The following is a 25,053-nucleotide window of genomic DNA, read 5'->3' on the forward strand; positions in this document are numbered from 1 at the left end:
GATGTCCCTGTTCTCTGCTGTTGTACTTGTGTGCTTCCCTCTCTCTCCCCATCTTGTCTCCTACTCCCTTTATTCTATGTTTTGTGTGTCTGGTTTTTTTTGTGTGTGATTGATGTTAGCTCTTACACGAGCCTCCATCTTGTATACAAAAAAGAAAAGGAAAAAAAAGCCTCATTAACAGAGCTGCCCCCAAGTAATCAATTAACGGATGCAAAAGCTACCATTCTGGTTTATTTTCATTTTATTTATTTACCAGTTTATTTTCATTTACAGATGTCATGGGATAAAAAATATCATTGTTTGATTCCTCCATATGGTAGGATAAGTGGTCCATCTCAAGGACTATGAGTGCTGAGCAAATACTACCTTCTAGCAGTGCGATGCCACAATATACTAAATCAAAGGTTAGGAACTGAAGTAACCAAACTTGGTACCCTTTGTGTAGGAATTCCGAGTGAATTCCTAGAATTCCCTAGGAATTCCAAGTGACTGTCCTGAAAGTATGGCACAGAGGTAGTACACTTATCTTTGAGCCAGCTAGTCTATGTTTCATTCCCGCCACGGCTATAAACTTACGGGTTTGTGCTTCACTGACGAGGTGTTTCAACACAAATTCCACCTTCTCTTTTTTTTCGTTTTTTTTGTATACAACATCGAGGCTCGTGAAAGAGCGACCATTAATCACACAGAAAGACAAACCGACACATAAAACATATAACATGGGGAGCGGTAGACAAGATTGGGAGAGAGGAGGAAGGACAGAAACACAACATTTGAGAGCAGGGCCCGATAGACATCGAGATATCTGTGGGAGGGAGAGAGCTTTGGGGTGGGGGAGGCATGGGAATGGGGGGTGGGAGAGGTATAAAACATATGGACACTGCCAGGACTTCCAGGAAAGAAGTTGGAATTTCAAACAAGGTGGATCTGGGGTGAATTAGGGGGGTAGAAAAGATCAAGGTTTTGGATGGGGGAAGATAAGAGATGGTGGTGAACAGCTGTTTTAAAGACCTGGAGGGTGGAGTGGGATTGAAGGGAGTGTGGGAATTTGTTCCAGAGGCGGGAGAAAAGAGGAATGAAAGAGTGAAGGTGAGCAGAGAGCCGAGATTTCGGCAGTTTAACCATCAGAGGGTTGCTGGCAGACCTTGTGCGACCTGGAGGAATATTTGGGGGACAAAGCACAGAGAGAGCTGGGGGAGCAAGGCCGGAGAGGAGTCGGTAGAAGACAGAAAGACCACTTACCTGCCTGCGGTGAGTGAGTGAAAGGCCCTCGGAGATAGCTTCATCGCGGGAGATTCGAATGATTCTGAAAGCTTTGGTTTCAACAGCGTGAAGCCGAGATAGGTGTGAAGCAGGAGCACCGGCCCATAGGTGAGAACAGTATTACATTGAGCTCCGGATGAAAGCCTTGTATGTGGTGAGGAGCTCAGGTGTGCCTAGGAAGGACTTCGCACGACGGAGGATGCCCAGTCGACGACTGGCATTGGAGGCCAGCTTGGAAATGTGGTTTTCCCAAGAAAGATCATGGCAGATAGTGAGACCCAAAAGCTTGAGCGACAGAACTTCTTGGAGAGGATTGTTGAGAAAGTAGATGGGAGGGTTGTCCAGTCGATCTTTTCGGAGAGACATAGTTAGAGTGTGAGATTTGTCAGGATTGAAAGACATGTTCCACTTGTTTGACCAGTCTGTGATTTTGTCCAGGTTTTCAGAGAGTGAGGAGGCTGCAGACTGCCGATCTGATGGAAGAGGAATGGAGCGGCAGAGAGTGGAGTCATCAGCAAAGAGACAGAGAGGATTTTCCAGAGAGTCGGAGAGATCATTGATAAAGACCAGAAAAAGCACAGGGCCCAGAACACTGCCTTGGGGAACTCCAGCCTGAACAGGATGGGGGAGATGAGAGAAATCCATTCAGGGCCACACGTTGACTACAACCAGAGAGGACGTCCGCAAGCCATGCATGGAGATTTCCATGGATACCATAGGAGGAGAGTTTGGTGAGCAGAGCTGGGTGCCAGACCGTATCGAAGGCACGTGATATGTCAAGGGAGACAGCTCTGATTTCCTGTTTGGCATTGAGGACCTCCATCCATTGTTGAGACAGCAGAAGCAGCATGTCCAGAGTAGAATGACCTGGTCTGAATCCAAATTGATGATCGGAGATCAAGCCATTAGAGAAGAGGAAGGATTTGATATCCGAAGCAATGATGGATTCCATGACTTTGCTGATAATTGGGAGCAGGCTGATTGGTCTGTAGTTGCAAGGATCTGTTTTTGCACCTTTTTTGTGTAAAGCGGTAATGTTTGCTGATTTCCAGGATGCTGGCAGATGACCTTGAGCAAAAGAGAGGGTGAAAAGAACAGAGAGAGGGTGAGATAGAGCGGCAGAGCAGGATTTTAGGACCTGTGGGCTGATGCTGTCTGGTCCAGTTGCAGAATCAGAGTCGAGGTTTGACAAAAACTCCTCCACCTTGTCAGCATAGAAGGACACAGAGCCCAGGAGCAGTTGGGTTCGACTGGGTAAGGTGGGAACAGAGAGAGATGGGTTTGGGACACAAGATTTTGAAGCAAACACAGAGTTGAGGCATTCGGCTTTGTCACGTGCGGTGTCAACTGTGTAGCCATTTGAGGTAAAGGAGGGGATGGAGGGGGAACAAACACCAGAAATGGATTTGACCAGACGCCACCAGGATCTGGAGGAAGGAGACAGGTTTGAGAGTTCATTCTTGAGTGTGGAGAGATAGTGCTTCCTGGCAATCCTGAGGGTAGACACACACTTGTTCCGAGCTTGGTGGAAGGAAATGAGATTGCCTTCAGTTGGATTATCCTTCCAAGAGGCAAAGGCAAGTTGTTTCAGGGAATCTCTCAGATGGATGTTAAGCTGGGTTTCCCTTCTGCTCTCTTCAGGTAGAAGACGTAAAAAAAAAAAACTCCATGGCAGACGAGTTGTCACCGGCACCTGTTACAAATTCCAAATTCCTGCCACCTTGAGTCAAACATCAGGCCTTACCACCGGTGAAAGACCTTGGCCACAAACGTTCCCAACTGATCCTGATAGAATGTGGCAATAATTGGGATCATTAAAGAAGTAGTTGTAAGTAGTTGTAAGAATAATGTTTAGACACTGGCCTTGCTTGTTTTGAATTTGGACATTGATGGTGTGTCTGTTTCTTCCATGGTTATTGTTCACCTAAATAAATGCTTTCATCTTCATCATGATCTACATGCAGCTTATTATTACTCGTATTAATCCTTTTCAATGTGGGTGGGTATCTATTGTGCGTTGCACGATTTCCCTTTTGCAAGAATGCCTAACTGCAGCCAAAGCATCCACTGTGCATACTCTTGTGATCTCTAATTTGCTGCATTGTTTCTTTTTTGATTTTGGCTGAATTTTTGTCAAAATCCATTTGCACAAAGTTTGTTCAGTTTCTGAAGAAACATGAAATTTAATGAGAACAAAATTTGTCTGCACACATTCTGGAACCACACAAAGGTGTTCGAACAACTCCTTTCGTCTGAACACATTTGGGATGTGATGACCTCATTATAATACTTAGTACGTATCTTACTATAATTCACCAAATGTCTGTCCGTCTATCTGTCTGCCTGTCTGTCTGTCTGTCCGTCTGTTCCCAGGTACCGCAAAAACGCCTGAACCTATCGCAACGAAATTTTGGGTGGGTAATCCTGGGATCCCTTGGAGTAAAATAGGCTATATTGTTTTACAATTTTCCAGTTTTTCCAAACATGATGGAATAATATTTACCGATATGAACAGTGATGTGGCTTTTATTGAAATTCTACAAATACTGTCTAGATTTTGATGATTTGCGTGTGATATGATTTAACGGATGTTTATATAAATCGTTTAAAATAAAAAAAGCCTTCAATTTTTGATATTTTGCCTTTTCATTTGGGCCTCCCAATTGAAGCCCCGCCCATAGGGCGGGTACCGTTACTAGTTGTAATAAAGCACCCTTTATAACAATTGAATCTTTATTGAAACTCTTTTGGTTAAACGCTAAGTGTTCGGCAGACTGTACCTTTATGTCGGTTGATGTTCGTGCACATCCGTCATGATAATGTATCAAGCCATCGTGCCTGCGAAATGACCACTGCTCTAGAATTACATTAGGAATGTCAGGTACAATTGCTACAGCATGTTTTGCTTTCGATAATCTAGAATGCACTTGCTGCTCTCCAACTCTCACTTCCTTACTGACTCTCCTCGGTCTCGCTTTCCCCGTACCTTACAAGCTATCGCTCTTCGTCTGACCACTCTACTTCACTGACAAATTCCCTCGAACCTCCCCACATGGATTCAGGTGTACTGACATCAAGGAAATAAAATCAGTAAAAATGGGCTATGCATGTGTCCGGATGTGAATATGTACCGAGATAAAATGTCACTTCCTCTCGCACTGAAACCAGGTGCACATGCCCCGTTGGCTTTGAAGGCAAACTTTGCGAGAAAAACGTGGACGACTGCAGAGGAATCGAGTGTGCAAACAATGGCACGTGCATCGACGGCGTCGATCAATACACCTGCCAGTGTACCTACGAGTACACGGGTAAGTCAGCCACCTGGTCATGATGCTGTCGCGTGTGCTTTTCGACATGCCACGTATCTGCCGAGGTTACCATCTTTGCCAATTGGATAATGGTCACCTTAGAATGCTGCCTTTCTTGAGAAGCAACTCGCCTTTGGCACAGGAGTAGTCATTTATCGGAGGCGGCCGGAGACTATAACATCGGCAGCTGTGGGTGGTTTGCGATGAAACCGATTGTTGGTGTATTATGTGTGTCTTGTTCTGCGGCATGTTTGCGAGAAGGAAGTGTTTTGCTCATTTGATATCACATTTAAGGAATTGTACCATTATATTTAGTGTGTGTGTGTGTGTGTGTGTGTTATGCAATGGAACGCACCTGTTGCACCTCTCTTCATGCTCCTTGACATCTATGCACGAACCGGTTTTATTCCCTGCACAGCCGAGTATTTAGGTTTTCTTCCCCCCTCCCCCCCCTCCCCCCCTTAACCACGCATTCTAGTGAACTGTGAAATTAAATTAACTGAAATGTAATACTTGTGCACAGATGAAAGCTGGAGGAAAATACTCGTGTTCCGCTTTCCGACTCTGTGGTTGGCTACGCGACATTCCTTGAGTAATCGGGCTAGCGACGAGTCTACATTTCCATCGGATTTGCTAATCTGAAAACCTTTGCACTGACTCGATGAACAACTGATCCTTGCTGTTGCCAATGGATCTGGAGAAACTCAGCTAAATGAAAGGTCAAACAAGACGGGCAGATTCTGAAGCGCACATGCGGGCAACTGTTTTTTAGAACTCTAAACAGATATCTAAGGCTATAAATTGCTTCACTTCCTTGACATGACAAACAATTTTTTGTACGAGATCTGATGAGATTCCAATAAGATGTGCATCACATCCTACTTATTACAATCTCATCACGTGCTCTCTTTTTTGGCCAGATAACTTCAAGCATGTCGGTTTGTTTAACTAATCGCAAGACACTGATTGAGCAGAGGCCAAATCAGCTGATACAGTTACTCCGCAGTGCACATTGCCGGAATTCCATGGTGCACCTGAAGAGGGAATATGTGAATTTGGGGTCTGCGTGCAATGAGTGTGCAGAACAGCTGTGCTTAGAGGAATACAGTCATGCAGAAATGCTCGACAGCATCAACAAAAGGAGCAAGAATTTAAGATCTTGATTAATTTGGCAGTTTTCTGGAAGGCTTTGCAGTTCATTTGTGAGTCATTGGGAATGTGTCCATTTTCCACTGGCATGTCTAGTCACACTGGGCTCATGGAGACCCGGTGTGAAGAGTTGACATAAATGTTTTCCTCTCAAACAACAGACTCACAAATTAATGATGATAGATGGTGTCTTTAAGGGATCTCAATACCAGGCATCAATATTTTCAAGCATTTCCGTTAAATCTATTTATGATGTCATAATCAAAGTCACCGATTACTCACAGCGCACATCACCGCAATTGGAATTCGACAAAGCTTCACACTCAACCCAATAATTGTTCTACCAACTTACCTCCTTTTACTATGGCAGGATAGTTCAGAGTTAGCACACTCGCATTGTATATAAATGCTTGTAGATCAGGAAGTCGGATTCAAGCAATGTGCAAACTTGTTTTCCGTGTGCTTCCCAAACAGGGTGCCACATTGTAGAGTATGTATGCTATACTTTGTATATGACACTATGGCTGGTTTTATCTTCCTGTTAGCACTTACTCGTGGATGTTGACGATGATGCGAGATTTTTTTTAACAGTGGGCCACCTCGGCCAAATCACAAATGCCTTCGCTGGCCAAAGTCTAATTTCAAGTGCTCATCATCATGATGCCGTAAAGCAGATGGATGTCCGACTAACAAACACATGTACACATCAACTGTCTCCAAAAAAATTTTGATTCCTCCAATGGATATAAAAACAAGACCGATAGTCTAACAATGGCATAGATGGGTTTGGATCTGCTGAGTGGAGGATCTGCTGTCTCTCTGTCATGTGACCAGATCCTCAGCTCTGATTGGTGAATGTTTGTGAGGGACATACATACATACGGACATACATACATACATACGCTGGACGGACAGCCAAACACTGTTCTAGACAGCATTGCCATATGGGCTACACCATAAAAATATGGCTGCTGAACCACGTGCCCGATGACGTCCTAAATTATTTTTCTCGACCAATGTATCCCTAGATCACGCTCAAGACATTTCATACTGATCAGGAAAAAATTATAGAGGAGGAGGGGTGGTGATTTATACATGGTGAATTATACATGGTGAAAATTTCGTGTCCATCAAAGCAACAGCTACAAAGAAAAAAATTTGTACTGATCAGATCAAGCGTTCTACTTGTCGATTTATGACGTCATAATGAAGGCATCTATGACATTTTCATTAACATATGTTATTCCTCATGGGGTGGGGAGTACTTTACAATGAGCCACCTTTCGATTATTTTTTTTCCATGAAGCAGTTTCGGAGATATAGAGGTGCAAAGCTTTTTCCTTTTTTCCAAGATGGTGCCTTACCACGTGACCTATGATGTCATAATTAGCATTAAAAATTCTACAGTAGGGAGTGCTCCAATTGTGAAAATTTGGTGTCAATCCGACCAACGGTTGCAGAGAAAACAAATTTCAAAGGGAACGATAATGCATCTGAAAATGCAAAGCCCACCCTCGTATGTTTGTACTCAGACGTCTTCTTCTTTTTCCAAACGCTAAAAATAACGAAAACAGTTTAAAAATAAATTAAAATTCATGATTTTATGCAGCTTTGACCTTTGAGCATTTGATCTAAAAACACAATCAATTCCTACCTTTTGATTAGTAAACCAATTCAGTGACCCGATATGCAAATTCGACAAATTTCAGGTTAATCGTGTGAAAATTGGTGATTTTATGCAACCTTGACCTTTGGCCTTTTGATCTTAAAGAAAATTATCTTCCAGCTTTTGATTGGTGAACCAATTCAGTGACCCAATATGCAACTTCTTAACATTTCAGGTCAATCAGATCAAAATTGACGATTTTATGTGACCTTGACCTTTGACTTTTTGACCTTTCATAAAATTATTAATTTCCCTTCTCCATATTATCATAAGAAAGCTTTGGTGAAAATTTGATGAAAAAAACTCAACTGGAAAATTCAATTTTCAGGTCAATTGGATGAAAAGTGATGACTTTATGTGATGCTGATCTTTGACCTTTTGACAAAATTATTAATTTACCTTCTTATTATCATAATAGACCTTTGGTGAAAATTTGATGACGAAACTCAAATGTTACGGCCTGGACACACACTCACACAGACACACACGCACGCACAAACACACACACAGACACACAGATATACACACACAGACACACACACACATACACACAGATACACACACACAGATACACACACAGAGACACACACAGACACACACACAGACACACACATAGACACACACATAGACACACACGCACACACACGGACACACACACAGACACACACACACATACACACAGACACACACACACACACACACACAGACACACACAGACACAGACACACACACACACACAGACACACACACACACACACACACACACACACACACAGACCCACACACACAGTGTTGGGGTGTTGCCTTGAGCCCCGGGACTGAGCTCAGGTCTTGGGGGGGTGGGGGGTGTTGCCTAGAGCCCCGGGACTGAGCTCAGGTCTTGGGGGGGTGGGGGGTGTTGCCTAGAGCCCCGGGACTGAGCTCAGGTCTTGGGGGGGGTGGGGGGTCTTGGTCTGGCATCTGGTCCAGCGGCATCAACCGCTGATTTACTTGCTTAACTGCTTACTTAATTGTCCTCTGTCCTTGTAGCTTCAATAACCATAGCTGCAATGCTTAAAATTTCAATATTTCAAAAACCACTCCTGTCCTTCTTAACTGTGGTCACCTGGCCCTTTCTCTTGTTCACCTGGCCCTGGCCTGTTTCTATCTGGACCTCTGTTGCTTGCTTCCTTCTTGTCAAGCCTACCTACTACCTGCGCGTTATCCTTTTACTGGCCATGTTCCTATGGCCCTCTAAGTTAGCCACAGCCCTTCGTTCCCTGGCATGCAATGGCATACCCCATCTTGTCTCTGGGCTGTTCCTTCCTGGAAAGATCTTGGCCACCTGGCTTCAACCTATATGGCTGTCCGACCTCACTTTCCCCTCCTGGTGCTAACTGTAACGTTAAGCTTACTGTTAAATCCTTACTGATATCCTGCGCAAAATCTATCCTTAGCTTTACCCTTAATGTTTATCCTGGTTTTAACAAAGACACGTCATTCTGTTTACCTTTTCTGTCCGGAGTGCAGGCAATACAGGTGACAGGGGAGACGAACTGTGTCCGGATTTTCATCTGTTTGGGAGTTGTTTGGGAGCGAATTGATATAAATCGGGTCAGGAAAGCACTCGGAGTGCCCTTGTCGACCTACTGTTGATATGAAGCGGTTTCTTGGAGATGGTTACAAGATGGGCTGCTTTCGTCTTTCGAGCGGCAGTCGGGCAGAAATTTGTGGAACTAAAAATTCAGAATTGAATCGAAATGTGTGTTTGACTTGAATCGAAGAGTTCATTCAATGGCAGATATTGTGGATTGTATGTGTGGGATATATCCCTGAGGCAGCTCACCTTTAGGATGATGATGTCATGTAGTGCATTTTGGGTCAGAGAGGTAAAGCGTCAGAGACCCTGTTTTTTTGCGATGTTTACGAGCTAGGGATGAGTTCTGACAGCTCAATGTTCTGACAGCTCACTGTTATGACGGCTCAATGTTATGACGGCCCTCATTCGAGAGCGGCGCGCAGTTTGGTTGCCACGGCTACGGGCCTCGCAGGAAACCGCGAGGCGGGAGTGTTGGGATTCGTGTGGAGGCACGAGGGTGCGCGCCAGGACGGGGGGCGGCGTGGCGTCGCCGCGTTGAGATGGTTGTGCCAGGTCGATCGGCGATCTCTGAATTTAAATCGGATTTTTGTCGTGTGTGCTGTGAAATCCGTGGGTGGAAATCCGTGGAAGTTTGGGTAGAGTTATTGTGCGTTCGGGCAGGAGCCGAGCGAGCCGCGAGTCACGGGTGTGCTGTATGAGGTTGCTCGGAGGATGTGTGCCCAAATGCATTGTGGGTCATTTCGACTTTGCTGGATGTCGGACGTTCATGTCAGACGTTCATGTCAGACCCCAATTCGGCGTTTGTACCACCTTTCTCCGTTTGAAGTTTGACCTTTTAAAGTTCATTTGACCTTTGTTCGAGATTTGTAAGGGAAAGAGGTCAGAGGTAATTCACTAACCTTGGAAGAACGACAGGCTGTCAGTCTACTGGAGGTTGCTTTAACGGCAGGATATATAGGACTTAAATCTGGAGAATATCGGGACATTATATTGTGGGTAAAACTGAAATCATGTACGTAATTAGTGAACAGAGAATATCGAGTTCTGTTTGTCGTTGTAATTGTCGTTGATGTCCCGATTCAGGGGTCTCAAGAAATAAACAGACTTCCGGTGCCGACCGGAAGCGTCAGGTACAGTACGCTTGAATTTAATTTAACCGGGCCGAGCACAGTGACGTGTGTGATCGAGCAATGGGGATAGTCATGGTAAATGGAGGATATTTGGGGTGATGAAAAGTTATTTGTTTTAGTGTGAAGTAGGTTGGTTGCTTATTTGTCACAGTAAGGTGAGAGTTGTGTTTTTAAGCTTGGTTGCTGATATCGAGCTGGACTTGGTGTCAGTGAACTGCTAAAGGGCATAAAATCGTGTTGTGTGCATGGTAAATTGCATTTTCCCTGAGTTGATTTATCTGGTATGATTTATCTGGTACATTGGTGTTGAAATAATTGTGGCTTTGAATGAATTGTTGCTTGGAATGTGTTGATTGGAAAGTGATTTCTGATCGCTGATCCGATCTGGTTTTGAATTGTTTGATTTAATTTTGAGTTGATTGGAGGTAATAAGGATTTGTGTTGATTTCTTGATTTGAGTTGATCTGGAAATGTACAAATTCTGGTTGGGTTTACAGTTTGCGTTTTGGTTATGCGATTTACTGGTTCTGGTATGTGTATTATTGGTCATAGATTTGCGATTCGTGGAATTGTTTGCACGGCATTGGTTGCATTGTTGTAAGTAATTGCGTGCGTGTCTTGAATTGTCATAGGAAGAGTGGTTTCAACAGTAATGGTGAAAATGGTGTGCTTTGAAAATGGTGTGTAAGTCATGGGTAAATGAGAATTGATATGTGTGAAATACATTCGACGTGATTGATGTTTGCAGACGGGCTGACAGATACAATCCACGCGGATTGTGACCGACGCAAACAAATGTATATAAAGCATGGGTTTATGTAAAGTGACGGTGCAGCTGCCTCAGTGGGATGGTATGTTTAGTAAACAAAGACAGATGGGATTAATGTGTATATCAGGAACATTTTGGAAAAGAAATATGGATATATGACATTACTAAAATATAACCAAGCAATTGAGAGTTCTTGGGTTAATGGGATATAAATAAATGCATCTACAAGTTGATGGTTTATAAAAATTTAGTTCTGGATGATACTTAAACGATGAACAATGTTGGCAATATACAAAGAATGTGACTTGGGTTTTGGGGGGAAAACATGTGGTTTAAAAATGGTTGGCTAAGTTTTAAAGATGGAGATGTTTCGCAGAACTCTTATGATTATTTATATGAGTGGTGGACTATTCCATGGCGAGAGAAAATGGTTGATATTAATAGAAAGGAGGGTATAAATGTAATGAATTTGAGGATAGTTTTAGCCCCAAAAGGGACTGGTTTGCTATTTCGACCTCTAAATCGTGAAAATTGTAGGAAATACCTGAGGTAAGTCTATTATGAAATTCATTTTCACCATTCTAAATGGTTCCTGACATGGAGTGGAAGTACGAAACGTGTGTGTTCACAAATTCAAAAGCAATGAAAGATATGTCTTTGGGAAGTTTGCAAAATTTGTGATGAATCTTGCATGGGTCCAGCAAAGCAATTTTCAGTTTATTGAAAGTTGGATTTTGTAAAATAATGGTTTAATATAACCACAGTAGAAAATAATATACAGATTTGGGACATTTTGTAAACTTTCGAATAATGAGAAGATTCATAAAATTCATTTTATTTATTTCATGGAAAATATTTGGGTTGCAAGTGGAGAAGCATGGTTGAAATTACGATCCAGTGGATGATATATATCCCAACACCATACATTTTGATAACGTGTGACATCTACATACCGGTGCCATTTGTATTCACTGGTGAGAGTGGAAATATGAAAATTGTAAATGTGATGATAAAACTAGGTTATTTTTATTGTAAAAAATAATAAAAATAAAAATAAAAATAAAGAGGGAGTATCCAGGAAAAGGATGTTCAAGTGAACTTTGTGCTGTGAAAAGAATGTTGAGTTAATGGAAGTGTTTTGTTCGATTAATTTTGTTCAATTTGTGTTCAAATGATCAGTTTATCACAATTCATAAAAAAAATGCATCGTGCTCCAATTAATTGAATAAAATGAGTAATCTTGAACCAGAAAGGAAAGGGATGGACAGAGACGGGCGATGTTTTAAGGTGAAAGAAGGCTGTCTTTATGATCTGTTTAGTGTATTTTTCAAAGGAGAGGGTTTTGGTCAATGAGGATGCCAAGATTCCGGATGCGAGGGAAGGTGGATACTGAGAAACCATCGATGTTGGGGGCAAAGTTATGGGTGGATTTGGTGAGTGGTTTTGGGCAAACGAAGATTAATTTAGATTTATCATAGTTAAGTTCGAGGAAGTTGATTTGAAGCCAGAATTTTATGTCAGTGATGCAGTTTGTCAGGATAGAGCGAATTGTGGTGATTAAGCTGTTGTAGACGCTGTCAATTTTGCTTTGGATGAATGAAAGGAAGGGCTGAACGTGGCATGAGGGCAAGTCGTGCTGTAGAAAGTTCGCTTCCTCCGGATCTGTATAAGTTGGTATTAATAAAGATCGTCATTCTCAGGCTGTTGGTGGAACTTCTTTTAAGAGCCAAGAGTTGTTTCTTGACACATACATACATACATACTATTATGTCTGGGGTTAGAGCAAAATCTAGAGCTAGGTAGATCTGTATAGGTAGGTATTCGACTGTCGTGATAGGGACTCTACATGTAATAAGTTCTTTATGTTTAGGCGTTTGTCGGGATAAGGTGTATAATTGTGGATCTACCAGGAGATTCGTGTGATAGTTAGATAGGGATTAAAAGATAACGCCCCTGTGAGTCTCACCTAGTAGTCAAACCTTTGTCCATTATGGCACTGCAAACCATATAAACACTTAGTTAGGTCCCTAGCGCAACATTAAATAATTCCTCCCCCCTGACATGACTTTGGAAGAGAATAGACGGGAAATCGGGCTGGAACACTGCCACAATCGGCCGCCACCATGTACACCTCCGCAAGGCCTACGAACCTCGCCTAGCACGTGTTATAACACAAGGACCGTGGGGTCGGGGACGGGAGAGTTGGAGTGATGCCGTGGGCGTGTCCCTGGATGAGCCGGCGAGCCGGGGGAGGCTCTGATTGGCTGAGGAGTGCGCCAATGTGACGTCATCGGCCAAGAGATATTAGCGAGGGTTGGACGCCATTTTCGGCAGTACAGTGCAGTTGAGTTGGACCAGAGAGTCGAGTCGAGTTGAGTGAGTGCAGTTCGGAGGTGCGCTGAACTCAGTTCAGTCCCGGTGTGAGTTCGGCCCAGTTCAGTTCGGAAGAGTCTGGAGAAAGCGAACTCGGATTTGAACCATAGCGTGCAGTCGCACCTGCGCTCTCTCTCCCCCTTTTCGCCATTCCTCTTGGTTCTGGAGTTTGTGCTCGCGTTGGAGATCGACGACGCGTTGTGCTTTTGGTGCGTGGTGCTCGGCCTTGTGGGACTTGGAGCGAGGGACCTCGTGGTGTGCGATCGGGCCGGAAGGAGCGGTGTTGGACGGCAGCCACAAAGACGACGAAAGACCAGATAAGCCCACATCCGCGTACATTTTGAACGACGTCACGTGTTCTTTTCGTAATTCATCTCTCTCGTTTTGTGTTTGATATCAGTCGTGTGGGGACGTCCCGATTAGGATATTTATTACCGGCGCGTGCTTTTTCCTGTCTGGCTTTTATTTAATAAACCCTTATATTATTTTCTGGACATATCTGAACGTAGTTTCCTGGGTGTTTGATTTTAATAGGTAAGGTTGCAGGGCTTTCGCTGTGTCCCGCCATTCCGCGCATTTAAGTGCTTGATTGGAATCCGCTATTGAGTTTTCGCCTCGGGAGTTTAAAGCCTCGTAATCAGCGTCCGCAACTTTGATGTTAATCGGAGTTGCGTGACAATACATACATACATACATACATACATACATACATACATACATACATACATACATACAGACAGACAAACGCTGTTCCAGACGGCATTGCCCTATGGGCTACGCTGTAAAAATATGTTAGAAGCATGGCAGATGAAATTGATGATGACGAAACATGTCATTTTGTTGTTGTATTTATACGATAACCTTTAACAATAAAAGACTGTTACAACATTTTAATGATTGCTATTTTGCATCCTGACACTAAATTCCCTGCAGTATTTAGACTGTTTATATATATATATTTAAATTCTCATTACACTGCAAGTAAGCACGATAAATGAAGTGGAAAAAGGTCACTCTCAGCTTTCAGCCGCAGATGTCGGATTTAATCAACCTCCTGCCCTGAACTACCCTCGGGCAAATCCCTGCCTGTCTCCACTGCTTCATCCCTACAGGACATTGTGCAGCCAACAGCCTTACCTGCCAGTCTCCTTTATCTCTCTGGAGCTTCTCTGTTTGCTCTGCTGTGTGTGTGGTGCTTATCATCGACATAGCGAGATTGCAGAAAAGCCAGGCTGAATGAAATACGGACCTTGCATGTCAAACCGAGTTGCGCTGTCCGCCTTTCCAAATGCCCCACATTTGAATTTCCTCGTTTTGACATTCATTATGCCATTTTTAGATACGTTTATCGGTTTCTGACCTGGAGTTGAACTCATCAGAAGGATTACAATAAGTCAAATTGTGAATTCATTCATTGTGCTGCCCGATAGTTTGGTGGTAGCAGATCCACCCCTGCATTGCTTGCTAGTTCATCAATTTTCTGGCAGGATTCGATTATATGATAGATGTTGTTTGGTGTAGTTGTATTCGTGAGCACTACATTAAGGAGCATGTCTTCCTATGAAGAGGGTGATGAGCAGGTTTCACTTGTCTACGAACACTCTTGTGGACTTAAACGATCCCACAGTGTCTCACACATTAAATAGACTTTTCTATCCAGTGCTCGAGCCAAATTCTACATTTCATATCCAGGTCAAGAATTTCGTTGAGCACCTGGCCTAATTATGACACTTTTTTGTGTATATCTGCTGTGGTGGGTCGTCTGGTATGAGACCTGCTTTTTAAAAATGCTGAGCCTCTAACAAGAAATGGGATCACAACAGCAGTCTTTCATTAAGAAGAATGTCTCTATTCCATAAAACATTTGCCGGTTGTGTAATTTATTTTGTATCCTGTATTTATTTGTTATTTATTTATTTCATTGCCTGCGTTCTTCTTGTCATTCATTTTTTTATTGTAAAGTGCAGTTGTACGTCAACAAACATTATTGCAATACGGTACTTCAAAATGATTGAGATTTGCGAAAAAAAATTTGGAGATGGAGAAATATGTGGTGACATTTTAGCCTTTCGCACAACAACAGGTTTCAGCCTAAGCACGCTTTATTGCCATAAGTACTTGCTGTTCGTGCTTTTAAACTGTATAATGAATGGTATAACATTGTGTTTCCTTTGCCTTTTACCATTCCTACTGTTGTCATTATGTACACCCTGATTGCATGTGGGATAACACACAAGGGTGTGGGTTGACTTGGTTGCATTGGAGCATTGCATGGGGCTTAATAATTATAAATTCAGGTTTAAAAAAAAACATGTAATCATTCATTACAAAAGCAAAGCTTCATAGTTTCACTTGTGAATGCAATAATACAAATGGACTGCAAGACTACTCTACAAGTTTCACAATTAAATAACGGCATGCAGTGTTCTATCCAGGAATATAGAATGTACAAAAGCCATTAATCCTGTTCAAAGTCTGAACAGGGCCTGGCAGGATAGTCTAGATATGTGTACACTTGGCTTTGAACTGCCGAGCCTATGTTTGTATCTCAGCCAGCTATAAACTGTCACCCTGGTGGATTGCATGCAGGGCGATACGTCAACATGACCACCATCCATCAGATGGATGTTAAGCCAGAGAACCCGTCTGCCAGCACTGATTGTTGGTGGACATTGAAGATCCCGTGGTGTATTTTGTGAAGAGCAGCCAGCACTGACCTAATTCCAAATTCCTCCCACCTTCAATTGAATATTTTGCGTCAGACTGGTGACCTGTCCAGTATTTGTTCTCACCTAGAAACGTTTATCGACAAATAATATGCCCTGGACCTCAGTAAAGAGCATGGGCTTCTAACTATTACTTTATTAATTAATAAATCTGGCCATGTGTTTCTGAAGTAATAAAATTTTCTTCATCCTTTCTCTATGACCTTTCCTTTCATCCTTTCTTCATCCTTTCAATCCTCTCTCCATAACTCCTTCATCCTTTCATCATCCTTTCTCCAAAAAATCTTCCTCATCATCCTTTCAAAAAAGTCATCATCAAAAAATCATCAAAAATGTTTTTTCAAAAAAAATTATATATATATATATATATATATATATCTATATATATAAAGTAGAGTTGGCCTCTATCTATGATCTCTAAGATCTCGAGAACCCGTGGACGGATTTGCGAGCGGAAAGTACTGTTCGACTCGGGATGGTCCCAGGAATGTCACGGAGACATAAACATTTAAAAAATTTCGGGTTTTAAAATTAGCGTATTATTAGCACTAGCAGAAGAGAGAGGGATTCGAAGGGAGGGAGCGCAGCGCTTCTAGCGCTTCTGACTACAGCACACCTTCTATATATATAAAGTAGAGTTGGCCTCTATCTATGATCTCTAAGATCTCGAGAACCCGTGGACGGATTTGCGAGCGGAAAGTACTGTTCGACTCGGGATGGTCCCAGGAATGTCACGGAGACATAAACATTTAAAAAATTTCGGGTTTTAAAATTAGCGTATTATTAGCACTAGCAGAAGAGAGAGGGATTCGAAGGGAGGGAGCGCAGCGCTTCTAGCGCTTCTGACTACAGCACACCTTCTATATATATAAAGTAGAGTTGGCCTCTATCTATGATCTCTAAGATCTCGAGAACCCGTGGACGGATTTGCGAGCGGAAAGTACTGTTTGTTCGACTCGGGATGGTCCCAGGAATGTCACGGAGACATAAACATTTAAAAAATTTCGGGTTTTAAAATTAGCGTATTATTAGCACTAGCAGAAGAGAGAGGGATTCGAAGGGAGGGAGCGCAGCGCTTCTAGCGCTTCTGACTACAGCACACCTTAAAATTAAAAAAACTTCGGGTTTTAAAATTAGTGTGTTACGCGTAATTAGCGCTAGCAGAAGAGGGAGGGAATCTAAGGGAGGGAGCGCAGTGCTCCCTCCAGCGCTTCTGTTAGCGTAATTAGCGTATTTCGGAACGTTAATTTTTCAACTTCATTATTCGGAATCAGTACGTCCCAGAGAACCTTCGTAACGTTAATTTTTCAACTTCATCCGATTGACATGGGACCAACGGCATGTGACAAAGAGTGAAACATACAGGCTACATTTATTTGACGACAATGAGTTCCGACTTCCGACCTCGGTGGGATGACAGGCTGAGTCAACCCCCCTGGTGTGAAGGGGGAGGAGGAGGGGAGGGGGAAGAGAAGGGGAGGGGAACGAGGGGGAAGGGGATGGGAGGGGGGAGGGGGAGGGGGAAAGGGGAGGGGGAGGGGGAAGGGGGAGGGGGGGAGGGGGAAAGGGGGGGTGGAGGGGGGAGGGGAGGGGCCCTTCTTCCCCTGGGCACCCCCCGCACCCTTCCCTCCCCCCTTCCCCTCCACCCCCCTCCCCCCCCTTCCCCCTCCCCCCCCATTCCCCTCCCCTCCTCTTCCCCCTCCCCTCCTCCTCCCCCGCTTCCCCCCTCCCCCCTCCCCCCCGTTCCCCTCCCCTCCTCTTCCCCCTCCCCTCCTCCTCCCACTCCCGTGCAAAGCCGGGTACCTCTGCTAGTATATATATATACGTATATATATATATATATATATATATATATATATATATATATATATATATATATATCATCCTTCAAAAATCAATTTTTATGGCATAGTTAATAGGGCAAAGCCGTCTAGAACAGTGTTTGTCCGTCCATATGTATGTATGTATACCAATCGTCCCCTCAAACGTATACCAATCAGAGCTGAGGATCTGGTCACATGACAGGGTGATGTGATTACGTCTGATGTCATTACGGCGGTACGGCGGCTGAGTCTCCACCACCGCCATTTTGATTTATATGCCGTTCAAGCCGAACATATCGTCGAACCTGTCATATATCACAATCGCCATGTTCTACCATTATGTTTTTCATTCAGTGTGAAACACAAACAAACCGATTGTTAAAATAACCATCAAATATTGAAAGCATCGGCGTTACGTTTCTTACAACAAAACGGTACGTATAGGCCTGAGGCTTCATGCCTCACCTTCGGACCGCTTCGGACAAATTAAGCCCAGGTTTCTTTATACAGTAGTGTATCGTTTCAGTGGTATCGTTTTCGTAATAATATAGTAAATATAACCATAATACTTTAATCCCAATGTCATGAATGGAAAGTTTATGGATTGAAGCGGTGTATGGTTCATGATCAATGATAAGCCGTGTACGGTACTAATATTAATAACCACAGAAGTAAGGAATTTGCCTCGGTTTTTTTTACAGTAATATCATTTTCGACATAAGGATAATGTAACGTTAATATTATAGTAAATATAATCGTAACACTAATCCCTTCGTAGTGACTGCAAATGCACTGGAAGTTAAAATATATAATCTTCTACATATTAATGCAGCGGAAGTTTTGTGTCCGTTACGTTATTACATCTATGATGTCATTACGACGGCTGACTCCACCGACCGACATTTTAATTTACTAGTAGGCCTACACCCGTTCAGGACGGGACCTGCAGGAAGGGTCATTCATCTTTGGGGTATGTAGATCACAGCCGATCTATGGTCGGGTCTCAAGAACATTGGGTATGTGTTCATTTACCAAGTTTCTTGTGGAGAGATCGCCAAGTGGTTTAAGCATTCGAGCAAGCACTCCATTCAACCGTTAAGGAACGGCTGGCTTGGCAAGCACTAGCTAACTGCTTGGTAAATGAGCACACCTCCAACCATTGTGGGGTATATAGATTACATTCTATCTTCGTTCAGTTCTGTAACTAAAACTTACCTCACGGCTGTTGGGATTACTCTAAAAAATTTTGTTTAATGTTATAAGCAGCATTAGCGACTGTTTAAAAAGCTAATCATATGTGTTTGTGGTTTATAATATTTTACAAGCCCAGCTATGCCACTGATAGACTTTTGGTCTTGTTTTTTTTATAAATCTCAAAAATCATATTTTCTCCATAACTGCTAAGCACTCAGGATGAATGATCATGTATCATTTGTTTATCAATTAACAATGTCTCCCATTGTCCTTGAAAGAGGCACTGGAGATTTTATTTAGAATCGCTATAAATATTGGTTTATTGTTATTTCAGTAACATGAGATTAATTACACATTTTAATTAAAAAGTAAAGAACTATTAACGAAAGAAAAATATTTGGTGATATATGTACATAATGAATGAGATTTACCACAAACATAATGAGTCATTATAATCCTGCATATCAACTTCCACATCACTGCATGCGTCATGGGTTTCCCTTGTTGAAACATTTGTCTTAACTAGTCTAGTAGGAAGACTAGGTCCCCCTGCACCCCCCGGAGATATACTTCTAATCAGTGTTTCTAGATTGGAAAAAATGTGTAGAAAATGACTAGCTATGGCCCCAAGCTGAAAAAATGTCCCACATACCATTTTTATGCAAATTACTGCTGCAAATTTTATGCAAAATTATGCAAATTTTATGCAAATTTTTGATGAGGAGTAGAGTTGAGGGGTCTTTGAGGGCTTCATCGAGGTGCTCTCGGTTGCAAGACTGGGTCATTCTGAGAAGCACAGCAGGGTCAGAGATCATGATGTTCTCCTCCTCAGTGAATCTCTCCATCAACAGCCTCTCCATTGCCTCACACACTGTTTTGAGGCAAAAGAGGGACTTTGCGTAGGCCTTTCCACTGAGAACACCTTTGAGAGATCCACTTGTTACTAGTTGTGCCTCAAAGAGAATCTCTGCATATCCAGAACCACGCATCTTGTGTCCAGTGAGCATCCCGATGTAGTTCATGGATGTGTGGAAGGGTCCAATCGTTACTACATGACTAGCAAATTCATTTGGCCAGCGCCAGATGATGGGAAGGGCTTTCATGCAGACACCCAGATCAAATGTATTCAGGACCCATCTCTGACCCACCTCAGCAGTTGCTGCCTCGGAACGCTTCAGTAGCTCACGAACAACTGCGTTGTCTGTGATCGGTCTGTGCCTGGTGCCTGCATGGCATGGCAATGGCCTGCAGCCTGTGCCTGGGCTAGGGGGTTTCACCTCTGCAACTGGTTCTCCCCCACCCAGCAAATCAACAGTCGACTACTGCACGCCTATCCACCAACCGATCACAGACAACGCAGTTGTTCGTGAGCTACTGAAGCGTTCCGAGGCAGCAACTGCTGAGGTGGGTCAGAGATGGGTCCTGAATACATTTGATCTGGGTGTCTGCATGAAAGCCCTTCCCATCATCTGGCGCTGGCCAAATGAATTTGCTAGTCATGTAGTAACGATTGGACCCTTCCACACATCCATGAACTACATCGGGATGCTCACTGGACACAAGATGCGTGGTTCTGGATATGCAGAGATTCTCTTTGAGGCACAACTAGTAACAAGTGGATCTCTCAAAGGTGTTCTCAGTGGAAAGGCCTACGCAAAGTCCCTCTTTTGCCTCAAAACAGTGTGTGAGGCAATGGAGAGGCTGTTGATGGAGAGATTCACTGAGGAGGAGAACATCATGATCTCTGACCCTGCTGTGCTTCTCAGAATGACCCAGTCTTGCAACCGAGAGCACCTCGATGAAGCCCTCAAAGACCCCTCAACTCTACTCCTCATCAAAAATTTGCATAAAATTTGCATAATTTTGCATAAAATTTGCAGCAGTAATTTGCATAAAAATGGTATGTGGGACATTTTTTCAGCTTGGGGCCATAGCTAGTCATTTTCTACACATTTTTTCCAATCTAGAAACACTGATTAGAAGTATATCTCCGGGGGGTGCAGGGGGACCTAGTCTTCCTACTAGACTATAAATTCAAGAATTATAAAATATATCAACAAGATATAAACAAGGGATTAATTAATTTTAAGAGGGCTTATTGAACAAGGGAGTTAATTTGAATTTGAAAATGTAATCAACTGTTCTGGGCCCTGTGCTTTTTCTGGTCTTCATCAATGATCTCTCCGACTCTCTGGAAAATCCTCTCTATCTCTTTGCGAGGTGAGAGTCTCAAGGATATTGAGAGAGAGTCTCTCAATTTCGACATAAGGATAATGTTAATATTACAGTAAATATAATCGTAACACTAATCCCTTCGTAGTGACTGCAAATGTACTGGAAGTTAAAATATATCATCTTCTACATATTAAGGCAGCGGAAGTCAAGATGGTGTTGGCTTAGCGGTTAGGGTGCCAGCTTGGGATCCTAGGATTCTGGGTTAGACTCCCGGTCGATCGCTGAATTAACGCCAGGGAGGTTGACTCAGCCTGTCATCCTTCTGAGGTCGGCAAATTGAGTACCAGTTCACTCTTAATTCCCTGTATGTCACAAGAGGTGACTAACAGGGTTGGCCGCAGGAAGGGCATCCGGCCATAAAACATTGCTTCAGAAAGGGGACCACGGTGCCCGAAAAAGGCCAACCCCTGCTCTGCGGGGAAAAATGGCCTCCAACGGTGGTTCTTTTCTTCTTTTCTTCTTCTTCTTCTGGTGTCATTGCATGCCTCCACTGTCTGCTGCTCCATACCTCATCCCTCAGATCAGCAGGCAGCAGCCTCCTCACTCTCTGCAGACCTGGACAAAATCAGACTGGTCAAATAAGTGGACCATGACTTTCAATCCTGACAAATCTCACACTTTCACTTTGTCTCTCCGAAAGGACCGTCTGGACAACCCTCCCATATACATTCTCAACAATCCTCCAAGAAGTTCTGTCACTCAAGCTTTTGAGCTCACTGTCTGCCATGATCTTTCCTGGAAAAACCACATTTCCAAAGCTGGCCTCCAAAAGCAAAATGGGAAATTTGGCAAAAAAGAAAAATAAACAAAAGAAAAAGTGGGCATCCTTTCTCGTGCGAAGTCCTTCCTTGGTACACCTGGGCTCCTCACCACATATAAGGCTTTCATCTGCAGCTCAATGGAATACTGTTCTCCCCTCTGAGCTGGTGCTCCTGCCTCACACCAAGCTCGGCGTCACGCTGTTGAAACCAAAGCATTCAGAATCATTGGAATATCTCGCGATGAAACTGATTCTGATGGCCTTTCAGTCACTCACCGTAACTGCAGGCAGGTTGGTGGTCTTTCTGTCTTCTACCGACTCCTCTCCGGCCTAGCTCCCCAGCTCTGTCTGTGCTCTGTCCTCCAAATATTCCTTCAGGTCACACAAGATCTGACAGAAACCCTCTTCTGGTGAAACTGCCAAAATCAAGACTCTGCTCACCTTCACCCTTTCATTCCTCTTTTCTCCCGCCTCTGGAACAAACTCCCTCACCCTCTTCAATCTCACTCCTCGCTCCAGGTTTTCAAAACAGCCGTTCACCACCATCTCTTATCATTCTCTCTTATCATATCTCCCCCATCCAAAACCTTGATCTTTTCTACCCCCATTAATTCACCCGAGATCCACTTTTTTTGAAATACCAACTTCTTTCCTGGAAGTCCTAGCAGTGTCAATTTGTTTTATACCTCTCCCAACCCCCTCCGCCCCCCAAGCCCTGTCCCTCACACAGATCTCCCGATGTCCATGTTATCGACTGTTGTACTTGTGTGCTTCCCTCTCTCTCCCCATCTTGTCTCCAGCTCCCTTTATTGTATGTTTTATGTGTCTGTTTATGTTTTTTTGTGATTACTGTTGGCTCTTACGCGAGCCTCGATGTTGTATACCAAAAAAAAAAAAAAAAACTGTGCACGTTTGTATCTTTTTGCATTTTCCTTATTATAGACAGGAGGAAAAGTCAACATTTGTAACTCCTTGAGGCATTTCTTGTTAAAAGTTGGTAACAAGTGTTTTAACATAATTTGGGTATGCTGAATCCGAATCCGGTTGTTACCAAGCTGGCAAAATGCTTTATAGTGGCTCAAAATCGCAATTCAATATGGCCGCCAAAATCGCACATATTTGATGTGTCAAATTTTGTTATTTCATGCTTTAGGTTAAAACTATGTTAGCAGAGTAGGTATTTGGTCTTTTGAAAACACTTTCTGCATGGATAATTCAAACTAAGTTGATACCAAGCAAATACAGCTGCTGGCACCCCGCCAGAGGTCAAAATCCAATCAAAATCCAATGATTGCGGTAAGATCATCAATTGAATCTGACGCATTGTCCAGTTCATTTTTCAGCTGCTCGTCATGCTCCTCAAGGTAGCTTGTAAGTTGTGGTAGAAGCACTTGCCAAAGTGCCTGCAATGTTAGTTTGTGAGCTCGCATTCCTCTAGAATATGACTTGCCTGCCATACAGTGTTCTGTGGTGGACGGTCCCATAATTCCACTCTCGGACCAGATATCTGCTAACCCCGACGACTGCATGTGCTGGCCAATAGCTTTGAGAAAGTTCAAGGAGATATGAAGACCACTAAGGCGAGGGATGAGAACTTCCTTGAACTCCGGTATCGCAGATTTCAACTCCAGTAATTTGCAATACAATGCTTGGTCTACCGTGAGTACTACATACTTTTGACCTAGCTTTGAGCTGATGTGCATGCAGCGTTTTATGACCGTAGTAAGAGTGTCAAGCTCATGCGCCGGGGCTTGAATAATTGGTAAGTAGCCAATCGTTGGCATTTCTGGATCCGTCGTGCTGTAAAACTGATTGTGTTGCGTCCATCCCAACTGTGGATTTTCATTTTGCCGTTTCATGAAGAAAGACATATCTGTAGCTCGCGCCAGTTGCGCTGATGCGTTTTCATGTTCAACTTCGGTGTACCATTCTGGCTGGATTTCTGCAGTAAACGCTGGTGTACGTTGTGTTTCCCTGACATTGGCTTCTATTATGTTATTCATGGCATCTGGCACTGAAAGTGATTTATGCTTCGATGGTACAAGATCATGGAAGTTGAAGTCTGGAGCAGGACCTCGTTGCCACACAGCCATCTGAGTGGCATGGAACGTGTTCTTTCCATCCATCGATGAATCATTGATGTCAATGTTATCTGCGGAAAAATGTACAAATTTTCCCGGTGTCAAATTAGGGGGAATGACTGCACCATTTTCAGTATCCATGTTCTGGATGGTATGCTCTGCCAGAGCATTATCCACTTGTAGGATGGAATCGTAGCTGAGGACATGACCTGCACTATTAAACAGTTGCACCAGATGTTTGGACCTCGTTGCCTGGTGGCAATGTACTTCCAAGTCCAATGTGCTTTGGGGTCCACTTTTTCCCATGGCTGACTGCAAATACAATATCTTGTGCTAGATAGGGCACCCTCGGGAAACAAAACGCTTCTCGTTCCCACAAAATATCGCCATATTCCCATTTCACAGATGGAAGATCAAGACAACGACGAACTATTCACGCCAGTCCATCAACCTGGAGATGACATTTTCCTTTCATTAGTCCACGTAGCCCTTAAGATTAGAGGAGACCTCGTGTCACAGCCAGGCCACAAAGGATTCAACGTCAGTGAAGATGATGCAGCTGCATGTATACCAGATTCCCTATATATGTTCCTTCGTCTTCTGTTTGAAGGCCAGTCAGCTCTTGATGGTGACACTGATGAAAATGACGACGAAGTACTTGAGGCAAAAGTTCGGTCAAACGTCCTAAACATTGCATAGGGACTCGTAGATCTCCGTCAAATGATGTTTTAGCTTTTCTGTGAAAGAAGCCCTGCGGCTGAGAAACGATGGTGGAATCTCAATGTTTGCATCCTTGGTCAGGCAGCAGTACCGATTGAAAACATCATCATATAGTTCCAATACATGTCCTTTCTGAGCTGAGACTTGCAGCTCTGAACATAGCCACGCCATGGCTAGATCAGTTCTGTGACTAATGCTTTGAATAGCTTGTGTGGACCTCGTAAAGTTCACATAGCATTGAAGGTGGTATTTGCCTTCTGACGCAATCAGATCGTTG

At 43.3% G+C, this 25,053-nt stretch overlaps 1 protein-coding gene across 2 annotated transcripts in view; it reads left to right on the top strand.

Moving 5' to 3' along the window:
* LOC137423189 (slit homolog 2 protein) overlaps positions 1-25,053 on the top strand; it is a 559,055-nt gene that overhangs the window by 484,082 nt on the left and 49,920 nt on the right. For both annotated transcript variants that reach the window (XM_078774590.1, XM_078774591.1), the window contains one exon: positions 4,432-4,571. In XM_078774590.1, coding sequence (XP_078630716.1) covers positions 4,432-4,571 — 140 coding nt within the window. The remainder of the gene's footprint in view (positions 1-4,431; positions 4,572-25,053) is intronic.

The sequence above is a fragment of the Myxine glutinosa genome, chromosome 3 (assembly GCF_964187855.1).
Source record: "Myxine glutinosa chromosome 3, kmMyxGlut1.1, whole genome shotgun sequence".
NCBI lineage: Eukaryota > Metazoa > Chordata > Myxini > Myxiniformes > Myxinidae > Myxine > Myxine glutinosa.